The 17,167-nt window shown below is 35.9% G+C and overlaps 1 protein-coding gene across 5 annotated transcripts in view; it reads right to left on the minus strand.

Annotated features, from left to right (window-relative positions):
- ZDHHC14 (zDHHC palmitoyltransferase 14) overlaps nucleotides 1-17,167 on the minus strand; it is a 92,844-nt gene that overhangs the window by 28,533 nt on the left and 47,144 nt on the right. For 3 of the 5 annotated variants that reach the window (XM_014263564.2, XM_088052563.1, XM_014263565.2), the window contains 2 exons: nucleotides 12,584-12,756; nucleotides 3,434-3,592 (listed from right to left, as the gene is read on the minus strand). In XM_014263564.2, coding sequence (XP_014119039.1) covers nucleotides 3,434-3,592; nucleotides 12,584-12,756 — 332 coding nt within the window. The remainder of the gene's footprint in view (nucleotides 1-3,433; nucleotides 3,593-12,583; nucleotides 12,757-17,167) is intronic. The other 2 variants (XM_005518424.3, XM_005518423.3) reach the window with 1 other exon arrangement.

A 17,167-nucleotide genomic window follows, 5' to 3' on the forward strand; every position in this document is an offset into this window, starting at 1 on the left:
AGGTAATGAAGAAAGAGTGCTACAGAATAGAATTAAAACCAAGAAACCAAAGTCCCAACATACACATTGATTATAAAGGACTACAAAGTCCAGAGGAAATTATTCTTGGAAACATTGTCTGCATTAGAAAAGCCAAACTTTCACAATGCCACCTCTCAGCTTGCTTTTGAAGTAATTGGTGTTCTTCAGTCTGGAAGATGGTGGTATCTGGAGTAACCACAGGGAAAAGCTCGTCCCCAGAACACACTGGTAATTCTCATTTTGTCTTACATTGTCTGTGTTATGTGTGCTTTGGAAATTAATTCCCCATACTGTTCAGATATAGCCACCTGCTTCTTGTTCAGCTTTCATTATAGAAATTGAATTAAAACAAAAATTATTTATTAAAACCAAACCAAACAAAAGGATATTACACAGTCGATGTTGCAATGACCAAAAATAAATTAAGGAGCCACCATTAGGTCATTTCAGAAGCAAGTCCAACCACTGCCTTCCTTCTAGCATTACACAGTGCCATCAAAACCTCTTGTCAAAACACAGCAATAACTAGCTTGAGCTCAGAATTTATGTCTGGCTTGCTTACTTTTATTCTAAAGTCTTTATCTCTTGTTTTTAGATGCATGTTATGTTTAACTCATTTATAATTCTTATGCAACATAATGGTACAGAAAACCCTTGAGGGGCTAACTTCCTACTGACATTCACACAGGCAGTAAAGAAAGCAAATCAGGAATACACCCAAGGTATGTGCTTCAGGGAACACTTCTTCAACCAATTTCCAATTTTTTAAGGTATTACATAAACGGAACAAACTACATTTGTATGAAAATAGATATTTTTCTGGACGCTACTAGGAAAATACTGTAAAGCTAAAGGAGTTTGAAGTATTACCATGGCTAGAACTCAAACTAGATATTTTCTTCTTTTTTTTTCTTATTTTAAGCTATTTGTTGTTTTTTTTTTTAATCTGCAAATACCACATAGACATTTATAAAAAATTGTGATGAAACAAAAATCAAACAAGGTCAAGTAACAGATATGCTTACTAAACAATTAGACAGAAAAAAAGTAAGTTTCTGTATGTACTTACATATTTAAAATACTGCAATAGATTCCTCACAGAATAAAAAACATCAATAGAAAACACAGAATGAAAGAACCTCTCTTTCACACTGCATTCATTTGCCAAGTATCATAAGACACCTTTAGGTAAAAGTAGCACACTGCTTTTTCTGAGCAGTAAGTGCTAGTTTGAGGACAGACTCCATTCCTGTACCACTGAGTTTCTCTAGCTGATTTGTAACTGCTGCAAAATCTTTGGAAACTATGTGGTAAAAAGGAATGCATGGCCATACCGGTAGTGAGCTGCTTAAATACGTTATGTTTAAACAACGTAAGTTACTTAAATATCCATATGCGTGTGAAGTAGGACTACTTGTCCATGGGTTTAGTTAAACCAGTAAGGAACTAACAGAGGCACAGGAACACTCATTGCTATTAAAAGATTTATTCAGAAACTAAATAAAAACATCATCATACAGACAATACTATCTTAAGAGTGGTGGCAAACTATATAACACTCTGATTAAATGTACACTCGCAGATTGTTAGATTTCCACAGGTATATAAAATTTTCTTATTTTTAATAGAAAATTATTTTCAGATACTTGTAGATTTCACTTTTTGCATTCAGAACACCTGAATACTTATATGACAAATACCTGTATCTAACCAGGAAACAAAGCTACTATACAGTGTACCCTGAAAAAGTCAATTTATTGTATTTCCCATTATAAACACTGAGGAGAAAAAACATAGAAAATTCATTAAATTACTTTAAAGCAAGTAAGTCCAAATTTAAAAATGTGCAAGGGGAAATTTTAATGATCATACTTATCTTATGAGCAGAAAAGATATCTCAGTTATACAAGTCATTTCCTCACTCTTTTCTGATAAATATTCATAATAATTCACATATGTTTTTTCATCACAGACATGATCAGAAGACTGTGTAAGTTGTTTCCCTGCCATCACTACTCTTATGTTTTACAGAATAAGTTTTCCAGATGTGGTATGAAAAGGACACAGAATACAGAATAACCTATCAGAAAATCCTTCATACCACTGCATTAAAAAAACAAAACTTTATTTTAAAATAAGCTTCATGGGGGAAGTTGCTCTTATTTTTGCTCTCTTGGTAAAGACAACAGCTTTTCAACTTTTATTTATCACACTGGTCAACAACTGTATTTACGTATTACCCAGTTTGCTGAGTAATATCACTACACTGTAATGTTCAGGTTACACATTTGCTAAAAATATTTTTCTGAAAAATGTGCCAACTGCCATTCATAGACATCCCTACTTGCTCAATAGCTTTTGCAACACTTACAAAATTCTAACACATCAGAAAAAATTATTTACTGAAGGAACCATCTACAGATACCAATCAATTCTATAGGGCCCAAAGGCTAATAAGCTTTTCAGTCTGATGTAAGTGTACTCCCGAAATGAGTATCATCTAAACATAAAACTCCAATTCTTCCAATGACTGCTTTATATCTAAAAATATCACTGCTGAATGCTGCAATTACATTTCTCAGCTGGAGACATCTTTCTACATTATTTTCTTGAATGCATAAGATCCAGGCTCAACAGTGTGCTAATCAACTGCACTAAACTGCAAATGTGATCTAATTAACTGGAAACTGCTCAGATTTGATTGGTAGGGGTTTTTTGGTTTGCTTTTAAATCCAAGCATATCTTAATCACCTTGTCTGACCTCCACGGGAAATAGTAATGAAAAAGGACAAGATAGAGAGAAAAAGCCCAACCCTATAATTATAAAATATGCTTAGGTCCTGGCAACATGTACTTAGTCTCAAAATAGCATGTTTGCCCAGTAATTTCTTATGGATTCTGACACAAGTACTTCTAGTCATAAAACTGCTCAAAGGTAAGAATCACCTACAGCGTGTATTTTGGTCATACAGCCCTAACCATTTGAACTGTGCCTTACAGTTGGTTACTAATGAACTGGAGAAGCAGCTCCTTGCCCTCAATTTAGTTTGGTGAAGAAAACAATTCTGAGACTCTCAAAAAGCTTGGAAAGGTCATTGCACATTATATGCGGCCTTATTTCAGTTGGTGTGTTTGTGTTCCTTGTCATTAGAGCAGGTTAGGAAAGATGTATGCATCAGAAAATAGTTTCCCTTCTTAGACTAGCAACATCTGCTAGGCCAAGTCTCCTTTTCTGCCTCCTCTAAAATTCTTACCGCTTAACAGATCTTGTAGGAAAGGAAGATGTACAGAGCAAGTCACCTCATGACTAATCTTGTCACTAACTGATTTTTTTCCATCTCTTATGAAAAGTATCCATAACAATATATAAGCTACTAAATAGAACATATGCCGTATCTTTTTTTTTACTCACCTACGCAGTTATCACAAAGGCTGCAATGTGAGGCACGAGGTGGGCGGAAAATCTTGCAAGTAAAACAATATTTTAGTTTCACTGTCTGTCCATTGATGATCACTTCTTTTGTTCTGGGAGGGGGGCGATATCCTCCTGAACTGGAGCCATTTGCTATATCTAAACATGAAAATACAAGACATGAAGTGTTGTACATGAGCTATTATGTATGCACAAAACTGTCCTTGATGGCAATCCATACCAGATTTCAAATTTGTATTTATACATTTAAAACAAACAATTTTTCCCCTTCTAATTCTCAAGTAGTAAGTAGCAAAAAGATATTTCATTGCAAATAGCATCCAAAGCCAATCAATCTGAATCAAAAAAACCATCCAAACTCAATTCTCAAATGCTGACAATGAACTTGATCCCAAAATTCTTACAGTTTCATACCCCCTAATAGTTCTTAGATAACATATTAAAGACAACTATAACTACTGGTGTAGGACAGCAAAACTTGAAAGTTACCTTTAGAATCTTCCTATTTTTTTTTTTTCCGGAATTCCTGTAATAACAAAAAAATCTCCCTAGAAGTGCTGCAGAAATTCTACAACCTAATAGAGAATCTGCACATTTACTTAAGCAAAAGCAGCTCTGTCATCTGAGCCTGGTGAATGTTGAGATCTTTTGCATGCTATGATACAACTGAAAATTCTGAATATTCATGAAAATATTTTACAGCTTCTGCTGTTTAGAAATTTTAACACCCAATTCCCAGTGTTACTTCTACACACCTTGAAGTTTGTTTGTCGCACAAAAACCAGTTTCCAACTACCCTGTTAGATACAAGTGGTAGAGTTTTGGGGTTTTTTCTAAGCTTCTTTTTGTTTTATTTTAGGATATTACCAGTAATTTTACCAGCATCTAGAGGACTCCTTAGACTAAACCATTAAAGCTCAATTTTTTCCCAAGCTGAGCTTTACTCTGAAAGCTCAACATGTAAAAGTGGTGCCTTTTTCTAAGTTTATCTGTTCTTGTGTAATCACAATCAAATCAAACCACAGAAGTGAAAAAAACCCAAAAACTAACCCTAAATTTATTACATTTGGACAATAGAACAGCTAAGACAATAGGGAAGTAAAATAAAATATTTTCCAATATATGAATGAAAATACATTTCAAAGTCACAGTCAAGTCACTTGAACTGTGTCTTAAGTTGTTCCCCTTTCATGTGAAGCTTGTTACTAAAAGATCTATGACTTGTACTTGAGATCAAATTGTTAGAAATACCACCCACAATCTTATTATACAGCCTACAAATTACGTATTTTCCAAAAGGGCAACAAGAAAGTCTCCCACCTAGCAAGGTTTTCAAACTGGCAACAGCACAGCTGTGCTAGGAAAGGTGCAATTATACAACGTGCTGATTTGGCAGCAAATCCAGCTTAAGGAGTTCTCATCTGCAATGTGCTCACCCATAAATATGAACCAATAAAAGTCTTTGTGGGACACCACTGTAAACTTGACCATTAAAACAACCAGACTTCAGAAAACTCTAGTGGAGAAGAGGATGAAAAGAAGGGAGCAATAGCTGGGATGGATGGAATCTGTGTATAAAGCTCCCAAACATCCATTATGAGAATGAAATGGTGAATACTGAAGAAAGAACAGCTTAGAAGCAGCTTCCTACAGCCTGATGAGTTATAGACAATCACTTGTGCTAGATATAAACCAACTCCTGCAATGTGCTTGTGATGCTTGGCCAGGTCCTAAAACCTGCACATGGAAGAACAGATTATTGTGTGGTTCCAATACCTTAGCAGTTACACTGATTGTGAACTCAAGGCCAACACTACTTGACAAATATTTATGATTAAGTAATGCTACCAGTGTATTTCAGTGTATAAGCTAAAAAGATATTATTTGAAAGGTGTAGCACAACTGCGCTTACAGTATTTAAAGCTGATGTTACCTAAATCCAGAAAACAGGGAAGAATTTTTTATAATTCACATTACATTAAAAAGCTTCTGGTGGCATATAACCAATTGGCCTGTAACAGTCATAGTTCTTACAGAAATCTTTGGGCATTATAAAACATTATCTTACAGCCCTTTCTGACCATATTGTGGTCAAGATAAGACTTAAACTGTGAACATAAATATAGGTCATTAGCCCTACTTAATTTTTTTTAATTGACTAAAGCATTTAACACATACTGGCATGGCATATTCATTAATAAACCAAAGATTTCATTTGGTATTCAAATTTAGGTGCATAATTATAAAAAATACTACTAAAGCCTGAATTTCACCTAGGTGTAGCTTTGTATGCTAGAAATACTGATGCATTGAATTTCTTAACATGAAAATGATATTTCAGATTTTTTCTTTTAAAAAGTCTTATTATTCCTGAGTATGTACATAATCATCGAAAGAAAATTACTTAAACCAATCAAAGGGAATTGTTTAGAGGAAAAATGCTCTTTTTCCTAGATAAACATTTATTTTATAAAAGGCACACTGACTAAAAACAGTATTTTCCCTCCCTTTCAAGGTGTCTGTAAAGTGCACCACAGTTATTTTAAATGGGTCTGGCAGAATCTCAAAGGCAACTTTCTGTCTTCTCTGGTGGAGAAGTGAGACTACCATCCAACCCATTTTATTTACAACACTGGTCTTCTAAGAGGATTTCCTCCAAACATTTGCAGGGAAGTTCACAGACACAGCAAATCCCAGCTCTCCAAGGTGAATTAACCTTAAAATCCAAGGGTGAAAGCTGATGCAAATGAAATCAATGTAAACAGTCTTGCTGACTTTCCAAGGAATTTTTCTGAGAATTCTTCACAAAATCCTAAATTGCGTAATCAAACCTGAATGTTCCAGTCTTTCTGTTTACTAATATCTTTTTCCTGGAAACAAGCTGCAGAGCAAGGTCAAATGTGCTTGGATTTAATACAATTTATCTAACCAAAATGTGCTAAACATGTCCTGGTCTTACTGTGAGTTTTCAGACTGTAATTTGACTTCAATTCAACTACTTATACTTGGGGTCTAACAAAGTTAAATCTTCAATGTATGAGGTCTCTTGGAGGAAGAAAAAGACCAGCCTTTATGGAATCACTTCCCCAAATAAACTGTGTTTGACCACTCCTACATTTTACTCATCCAACTTGATACTGATGTAGTAATGCTAGTTCTTTCACAAAAGAAGGTAAAATTTACCCACTAACAGGATTGCCATCCATCCTCTGTTCTGACATATTTTGTATGTATATTTTTTCTTCTCTAGCAGGGTTAACTGTTCATGTACTAGGTGGGGCTCCAGCATTTTTATCATTGTAATTACAAAAACCCCATACATGCAATCCATGTCCTTGCAGGACCAAGAGACCTGAATTGCTCCAAGAAAGATACTCCAAGTATTTAATGGAGATACAGCACAGCCAAGCAACCTTCTAATGGGACAACAAACTCCACTTAGATTTCTCTATTTATTATGCTACAAACAAGCGGTGCTGACGAAAGACAGAAGCTACAAATTTGTATAAATATCATAGGATTCTCCTGCTCAATCAAGAGCTGGATTTTTTGGTCAATGTTCCTAAGAACCTGAACAGCCTCTACAAGGCAACCCTACATTTCCTGCATACAAGCTTCATATCCATATCATGCAATGTTTGTTGACAACTTTAAAAGGCGATAATTTCAATCTTCAAATAATATTATTTGAGACGTCAGTAAACTGAAACAATTCTAATGTTTCCTGAGGACTAAATGAAAAGGTAATGAAAAGAATCTCTTCATATAACCCATAACATCTGAAAAACAATAGAAAAAAAACCCAACCAAAACAAAACAAAGCCTGCCAAACTGCAAACCTCTAAGAAACGTCTTCCTCTGTGTTTAACCACTTAAATTTAAGCTACCCATTTAACAGTGGGCAACAAGACAAAAGAGTAATTTATCTCTTGGAGGGAAGAGAACTTTAATAAAATGCTCTTGCTTCCAAACAGTAATCTCAGGGACAAACAATACTGGGAACCTGGTTTAGACTGAAACCAGCAGCTGCTAACAGCATTCTTCACATAGTTTTTCATCTGATAGCCATCAAGAAGTATCGACCACATATTGCTCCTGACTTTAAGGACTTGCTGCCTTAGATCTTTCATGAAATAATGTATTTTTTTCTTAAAAGCAGAGTTGCATGATCTTCTTGAAGCCTAAATCTTCATGTGAAAGGTATGCTCATTACCAGAAAGAAATGTAATCTTTAGTGATTTGCTAGGGGAAGAAGCATAGACAGGAAGAGCTTTTTAAGACTTACCTGACACACAAAGTAATTTCACTATATTTATTTTAAGAATGTTGTTTAAAGAGTGCAGTATCAAGTACAACTATAAGCCTAGGAAGTTGGCATCCCACCTTTGTAAAGAAGGAAAAACGTGATAACTACACATGGTATGTGTTTAGGCCATTGCCAGTTCTATGAAATGTCTGTGGCACGGATTTAATTTTATAAGGCTATAATGAAATCAAATAGTGCAGTTCAAAACAAATGAAAGACAGGCAAGGAATTGTGAAGGAGTCTCAAATGTGGTCTTGAGCATCAGCATAAAGTAGATGGCCAAGACATAAACAATTTGCAGAGATGGTTTGCTGGTGTAGGTCATACATTGAGTTCAGGGCTTGGAAAACACAAAAGCAAGCAAGCAAAAGCTGTCCTGTGAACTGGCCTGAGCTAATTGTACAGATTAAATGAGGAAGATACTTGTGACAGCCTGAAGAAAACTCCAAAGCATTTTAAGGCTGGAAAGATAAATTACCATGACCATCTTTTAATTTATCTCCATTACCTATCCAATGCAAACAAGATAGATATTGCAGAAGAATCGTTAAACTTGTATACATCAACTGGACAAACGCTTTCCCGCCTACAAAACCCATTCTCCTGGACTGGGTTATCCTTCTAAGCCTTCATATTCAGAAGGTTACAATTTTTCCACTTGAAGTGACTTAACACTGACCTAACTACAAGAGACACATATGGTAACTGCAAAGAGGCTACAAAATAAGGCTGCTCTTAATATTTGTATTTCCATTTAAAAAAAGCCCCTCTCGATACAATATTTTGTGTGATTGCAGAAGCCATGCTTATATGCACCATGATAATAATGCAATTACAGCTAGGGTACCCCTGGACAAAATTACTTTTCAATTTTAATGAAAGTTATAACTGAAGTAAAAATACAACATCGCAAAGTTTAATGTTTCATTTAAAGAAAGAAAAAAATCCTGCTGCATTTCAGTGAAATTATAGCACTTTCATAGCAAATAAAGTTACTCTCAGTGATTTTACATTATATAAGCCTCATACATCTACTTGGTTTTGTTCTATTACGTTATATGAAAACCCCAGCAAATTAGAGTATTTTAAGAATTTTGCTTCTCCTCTCTCTTAGGCCAAATGCACGTATGTATTAAATATTCTTACAGGTCCTGTTTTCTAGACTTCTCTGTTTAGCCACCTTCCTCTAGAGTTTCTACATGTGTTGTGGAAAACCAGACAGTGAACTGAGCCCTTGTCACCACTGGGTATTCCAGAATGCCACTTCTTCTGATTCATGTGACTATTCCTCTTCTAACATGTCGCAAAAATGATTTTCCCTTTTTGCCATATCACAGTGCTAACTCAATCTGTTTGGAAATAATACTCAAGTGTCCTCTCCCTGCACCATTCACCACTTAAAATGCTTTCCAGTAGTATTTGATTTCCACTTGCAGTCATGCATTTTGTGGTTTTTCCCTAACGTTGCCCAAACTATTTAAAAAATATTTTTAAAAAAAATCTAACCCAGTGATTGCAAATTTCTCCATCTCAACACCAACTTCACAGTTAAGCATATTCCTCATGAGCTCACAATCAGTCTCCAAAAGGTCCTATTTGAGCACTTAGCACTTGCTACTATAGTGTCTTTTTGAAAAGGTGCTTATTGACTTTGTGGCAATTTCATCTAGAACTTGTTTCCAAAACTCATATAGAAAGAATCCTATGCAGGACACCATCAAGAGCTTAATTAGAGTGAAAAATGAAGCACATCTTCTGCTTTCCCATCAAGACAGTTACTCTTTCAATGAAGGGTATCAGCTTGGTTACACTTGATTTCCTCTTTAAATTCTTTGTTGCTTGTTTTGAGACTTAAATAACCACAAGTCCCAACTCTTTGACAGTCCCAATTCCTGAAATGATGATGTAGCAGCGCACTCCATGTCCTTCCAGACAGAGAAGTGTTTCTAAGTGATAGAATTGACAGATTCCTATTAAAGCATAACACAAGATAAGCCAATAAAGATACAGTATAGCAGATTAACAGACTTTTAAACCACAACTACATTCCTTTCTTCTGACCTGCTCTCTCAGATATCAAGAAGCATACAAGTCATCTTCTGAGATCAAAGCAGTGTTGAATCCTTCAGATTGTCCTTTGCTATTTCTCATTTCCCAACTACACAGCATGACTTCAGCTTTTCTTTTTTCCTCTGACCTCTAACAGAATATGTCCTGTTGTCTTCTACTGTTCCTTGCTGATTGTAACTGATTTTATTTTCCTTTTGCCTTTCCCAATATGCTTGTGCCACCTTTTTATACTGATCTTTAGAAACTATCTCCACTTCTGACATTAGTATCTTTTTGCTTACAATCAAATAGTCAGAATGGCCTCTTCTTACACTTCCCAATCTTCCTCCATATGAGGATAGATTGATGATCTGCATTAAAAATAATATTTTTGAATAATAGAAGTTCCATTTGATTTTTGGACAATTTCCTTTTTTTTCCAGTTCTTTTCACTTTTTGTTTTTCTACGAACACAGCAAATTTCTCAAGAAATAACTGGATTCCTGCACAAACAGGGTGGAAATAGCAGCATCACAGCTCAGTTAGTCCCCCATCTTCACCTGAAGAAGGCTGATAGCCTAGGTGGAAACATTTTTCACTCTCAATATGACCTGTAAATGCTTCCAGAAAAAATTCTGTTTCCAGAAAGTCACCTGAAAAGACAAGTACTGTCAGCTTCTCTAGAAGGTCTGATATTGAGAACCATTCTTCCTAATCAGGTCCTCCTATTCTGTGCTTTCTAATGTAAAAAAATAAGGTTTGATACATTTCAAGGGAACTTCAAAATAGCATTCTTAAATCACAATTCCGTGTCTTGGGACACAACTGTTTCTCAGTGCATCTGTAATAATTTCTGGTAGGCTGCCTCCCTAAGAGACCAGTAGGACAGGGTAAGACTCAAGTATCTAAGAATGATTTGAATAAAGTAAAGCCACAGATAGGACAGGTTACAGAAACACATTTTAGCAAAGAAATTATTTGGTAAAGGCATTATTTTTATGTGAGTTATCTGAAGAACTTGTCTAAAAAAACCCATAGTGTTAACCTTGCACCCCATCTTCACAAGGCACCTCAAGCTGAAAGGTACAGCAAGTTACAAGGCAATCCAGTCTGAATGATAGTTTTGGAAAATCTAGCCTTCTTTTCAATTGCAGGAGCCATTCAGCTTTTCATGCTGCACAGATACCACTCCATTAAGATACACCTTTCACTGGCACATTAAAAAAATGTATTGTAACAGTAAAAAATGTTTCTTTCTGTTTCCATTGTTGAATCCAGAATCACAAGTTTAGGGCAGAATGATTTCTTATAGCTACGTAGCTTGCTCCTCTATTAGACTTGCCATAAGCCCTCATGCTTGGGAACTCCACATTTACTGGCACAGTAATTCCTCACCTCAGTACTTCACGGACCCTTCTTGGAAGAGTACTGCCTTTGCTACTGCTGAGGAAAAGTCAATGGCTTTGATCAGCACAGCAGCCTCAACCTCTGAACAAGTATGCAATACTATTTAAAAAGAATGATAATTTGTAAACACAAGTTCTGAAATTGTTGCACACAGGAACATTTTGACTATTCTCTCTAGTATTCAATTTGTATTTTTAGTTTTGTATTTCACCAAAACTCTGACAGATGACAAATTGATGATAAAATTATTGTCATGAGTTGCTTATTTGAGATAATTTATTTTCTGACATAGATCAATGTTTCTGTGAACACAGGGCAAATAAGCAATTCCTTGAACAGGAAGCTGTGCCTGTGTTTTGGACTAAGGGTGGTACCTTATTCTGGGTAAAAAATTCCTTGAAGGATATCAATAAAAGTAAACCATAACACTGGTAAGGAAAAGGTGCTAAATGAATGCTTCATTATATTTTTCCATATTTTTATGCACTTCTGAAATTCAGATGAATAGCAAACGTTTTAATACTTCTATCATAAAAAGCCTAAGACTGCACTACAGTATTAAACACCAAGGATGCTGCAAGCATTTCTCTTGTGCTTGCACAGACCTGTTACCTGTCTTTTCAATTACATGAGTGAGCATTTCTCTGAAACTGCTTCAGGAAAATGGGATTTCCACTGACTATCATATCAAAGCAGATGTAGTAGTAGTTATTAAGGCTGAGTAGCTTACTAAGCACACAAACCCACTATTTATAAAGCAGTTCTGCAAACTCATCCTGTGTTTTCTTATCCAGGTGGCACATTTTAGTTATTCAGCATATCTGTACCTGGAGAAGTCTCACTTACAGAATTTAGTTAACAGTGCTCTTCCTAAGTGAGAATGGTTAAAATCTAGCTCTCTAATTATGCTGGCTTTACTAAAAAAAAAAAAAAAAAAGTAACTGTGTTAACATACAGTACAAATGAGACTTTTCTAACTCTTTTGCAATATAAATAACATACTTGAATTCCGTTAAACTCTGAGGATACACTGTTTTAAAAATGCATAATTGTAGTTCTTCTGCACTGTCAGCTTTCTTGCCAAAAACACTTCGAAAACTATTCTCTTATGTACCACAGAGACATTTCTACCAGACTTGCTGAGAAGCACGTACAGTATACCTATCACTCTAAAAGGCCAGGACTTTGTTTACTTTCTTGGTGAAGAACTGATCAATCATCTTTCCACAGGAATCACTGCAACGTCATCTGACATTACAGCTCCAGAACAATCCCTGTGGCAAGGTAGGAGTAACTCCTCCCATGAGCAGCACACTGCCTTCACACAGTACATGCACCCTCGGGAGGAAAGCGAAGAGACAACAGACCTTCAGTGTTACCTATTTGTCTCTCTAGATCTGCTGCCTCATCTGGTGTTGCGCGGGGGAGGACACCAGGATCACTGAAACTAGTACGCAGCAGGGTCCCCATCACGAAAAAGAAAAGAATCCCACCAATTGCAGGTATAGCAGGCGTAATCTTCTCTGACAAATATGGGCAACTGGAAAAAGAAAAAGATTAAACAATCAACAACACATAATGCAACTTGCTCTCAAAAACTCTTTACCTCTATAAATGCATATGAAGAATTCTCTTTCTTCACTTGATACATTACTTGCCTTGGAATGTTTACTGAAGCCGAAATTTCTGTTTATGTGTTCATGACACTTCTGGAATTTTTCATAATATGTTCAATATAATAAAGGCACAAGTAGCATAATAATGACCTCACTAATATGCAATGCTCATTTACATAAGAAGATAAAATATTTTTATCACAGGATAATAAGCTTATATATTTCTTCACCTGCTGCCCAATTACGTAAGAGTAAATTGGGCAGAGAGAGGAAAGGGGAAATAAGCTGAAGAAGCCCATAACATGAAGAAATAAGCCACACTGAAATACATAATTAAGTCTAAAAACACATTTATCATCCACCAGAAAGACAGTGCTCAAGAACATGCAACACATTCCTTTAATAGTCTTGGTGTATATCAGTATTTTAAACACCTCTACTGATTTTCTTTCTTAACCCATTTCTTCTAACTTAGTAAACTTGTTTACTCATTTACAAGGTAAGAAGAACACAAATGGCAGTTCAATACACCTGTGAGCATACAATCCAGGGGCATGTCTATGGCAATATCAATAGCCCTTGACCAGGGCAAAGATGGCTCTGTGTTCACCAGATTTACAATATACACACAGGGTTTAAGACTGGATTACAGTTTTAGCAAATTTTCCTCTGTGATTCACATATGATTAAATCAAAATGGACAGAAACACTGGAATCCAACCAATACACAAATGTAAGCATCTCTTTACAGCTCTGCAAAAAGAAGGGATATGAACACTCAGACATTACAGAAGCATTGCAGCACCATCTTAGAAAACACACAGGCTGAAGACTCTCTTCATAGCTCCTATATTAAGTACGTGTGGATAGAATACCAAGATGGCTTCACATATTTGGGACATCTACGTAAGAAGTCATAAAATAAGCCTAAAAACAGAAGTCAAAAATCAACAAGTTCTAGGCCTTAGGGCTTCATCTAAAGTTTCTGGGTATCAATCAAGTTTAATTAATATTGTCTTCCCTATTTCTGCTGACTGCCTCAAATGATGATTCAGACATGCAAGCTTTTGCACTGCAAGTCAGTTAACCTCAGTGGAATGTTAACTCTGAGCAAGTGATGACAATGTCAGCTCCACTGTCCATCACTTCTGCCAACAGGATGGGGAAAGAATGGAAACACTTTTCATACCAGCTGCCATGTAGAAAGCATTTATCTCCCTGCATAATCCTTTAAAAATACTTGGGTATTTCACCAAACTTAGACGGTTTCACGGATGCAGTGAGTCCATATACATGGTGCACAGAATAACAAGTGGAAATCATCTCTCCCTACATGAATGCAATACCACTGTTGCAACAAGTTACCAAAGATTAAAAAGCCAACTGGGTATTAAAAAAAGACAAGTGCCAAGAGATACTGTGGTTTCACGTAACAAACAGACTGCTGAAATACTAGGAAACATCCTTCAAATGTATGCTTTTAGGAAAATCTTCAAAGACCCAGATTTATGAAATCAGTGCTAGCTAAAGGAAGCAGCAGCAAGATGTCAGCCTTGGTAGCTATAAGCCTTGCCCCCATCATGTCAGGAGAAGCCAGTCAAAATGAACAGCCAAAGCTTTCATACCGCATGAATGTCCTACTGCTCAATTTATTTCTTGCCACAAAGGATTACTGAAATCAAAACTACTGTAATATGCTCAGACAAGAGTACAAATAGGCTGCAAGAATGTATTTTTAAAAGGATTAGAGGGAACATGTACATTAATGAACACTAAATATAGCACAGTTCCCTCACTGTTCTATTGCATTATTCATTGCACGTACCCAAGAAATTGCAACTGTGCTGAAGTCTGTTGACCAAACAAGAGCTGTATGTGTGTGAAAGGTAACATGAGATAATCTCAGGGTAGCATAGTAAGCACAGTACAATTTCGACACTTGCCAACACAAAACCAAGAGTGGCATTACATACACAAATTCTCACTGATATTCACAGGATGGAAACTAAGGGCCATCATGATTAACATGTTTCCTTTTAACAGTAACTTCATATGAAATTGATAGAAAGAACAAATTGATGTGCTGAAATACTAAGAAAGCCCAACATTGCTGAAAAGTGACGTTTTCAGCATAGTAAAAAAGCATGAAAAAAATCTGGTTCCACCCTGATGAATCAAGTCCATCTGCAGTGAAAAAATCCCCACTCTCAAAGCCCTGTACAATCTTCACAACAAGCAAGTGTGAAGTAATCTGCTTTGCCTAAAGTTTTCAAGATTTAACACATATTTTACCAACTTTGACCTGGAATTAATTCAGCAGTAATGCAGAAAGATTAATGGCATCTTAGGGAATAAAAACCAAGTAATATTCCATCAATTAAAAAATTATTTAAAGCTGAGAAACCAGTCCTTGCAGCTCCTTACAGAGATTCTGACAGTAAGTCTGGGCAGGATCATTTAATACAGTCTGATTTATGTACAGACCATATAATACTACATAGGCTCACAGAGAGCTCAATGACATCTCTCCTTTAAAAACATCCAATTAATTTTTTAAATACTTGTGTACTAAATTTCAAAAAAACCAAACCAAACAAAAACCAGCAGATAACATTAAGACTTCCTTTTTCTTCACATTTATTTTAAAAAAATGGAGGAAAAAAACCTTACTTATCCTGAGTTATTAAAAAATCCATTAAATGTGACTTCGAATTAAAACCATAGATCATAGCTCAAAATTGTGAATAAATCTGTAGAATTACACTTGCATATTTATATATTTTGTATTTGCATGCTTATATAAAAAATGTATTTGTACTGCTACATTAAGTCAATATTATTTTAAACACTTCTAGTATTACTGCTTTTAGAATTGTCAAATACTGAACACAGAAAAAGATTATCCCTCATGTTTGCTCAGATTCCTTAATTAATTTAATTGAGGATGTATCCCTTCAGGCAACAGCTCAGATATTACAAGAAGTATCTTTTCTGGAGGTATTTTCAGTGAGTTTTTAAAGCAAACATTAGTGGGTATTTCCTGACAACAAATTTCAGAATTTTCCCTGCAGAGGGACTCCCTGTGCAGAGACCTGCCCACTGCCAGTAACACTTTGAGATAAACAGCAGAGCTCCAGGACAAAGCTCTGTCCTACTGCAGAGCAAGCAGTGACAAACCTTTTCCAATTGGCACTTGGTAACTACTAGATGTGAACCGACGTCCTCAGTCTACATTTTAGACAGGGAAAAACAGTTACTTTTAATCAGCATCTGTAAGGATAACAAGTACTGACTAGGTTTATCCCAGAAAAAACATTTTTAGAAAATATTACTAGACCAAAGACCCCATTAGAAACTATTACTGTGAAAATTGCTTTTTCAGACAAAAATGTTTGGATCTACATACGGCAAACTATAGCATAACCTGAAGTTTGCAATTAATTGAGAACTTTGATACTTTTAGCCCTGCTTTTTTGCTTCGCTTCTCAGCTGCTTTTTTGAAGCATCATGTGAAAGTTCGCATGAGTGTAGGAAGGAAATAAAATCTGGTGGAAGACTAGTCTGTCACAGCTCGATAAAAATAAAAACACCCTGGCACAGAAGCGATAATTATCAAGCATCACCCCTGTGAACAAAGGATGCAGGAGAAACACAAAAGCAACCTTTACCACCCAGCAGCCCTACTTACTGTGCAACCATGCTCCCCATGGCTACTGAGATCAGCAGTAAAATACATACAAGAAACTGTGCTGAGGAGCACGCACAGTCAGAGTCCTACAACTTTCAAGCACTGTCATTAGAAAAGGGGAGAAAAGAGAAGAAATCTCCTCAAGGCCGTTCCTGGAAAGATGAAGACTTTTCCTGAAAGGTTCACTGACAATTATTCACTGATGGGGAGACTCAGTAAATGACAAATCTGTCCAGTAGAGGCTGAGCATGTATTAAAAAAAACAAAACGAAACCAAAATTCAAATTTTATACACTGAAGATTTAAATTAACATTTGCTCAGTTGGCAGGTAGAAAACATAAAAGTACAAATTTCATGCTAAGATGAAATAGCCCCAAACCTACAAGCTTGGCTTGCAGGACTGTTAAGAGGATACTCTATGTCAAGCTTTTCATCAATATAAAACTCTTTGTACCAGATATAAAATATGTGTAACTCTAGGAAAAATATAATATAAATATAGTTGAGCGAAGTAACATAAGGAAATAAAATTATTGCTCCTTGTCCTACATCATCAACTTACTGTTTCTGCACGTACTGCCCGTTTAACATGCCCGTGGCTATTGGTATGCAGGTGATGTCCAACAGAAGAGAGAAGGCTGGCACT

Source organism: Pseudopodoces humilis, chromosome 3 (assembly GCF_049639895.1).
Source record: "Pseudopodoces humilis isolate 2021_Gansu_Grassland_sample_001 chromosome 3, ASM4963989v1, whole genome shotgun sequence".
In the NCBI taxonomy this organism is placed as follows: Eukaryota; Metazoa; Chordata; class Aves; order Passeriformes; family Paridae; genus Pseudopodoces; species Pseudopodoces humilis.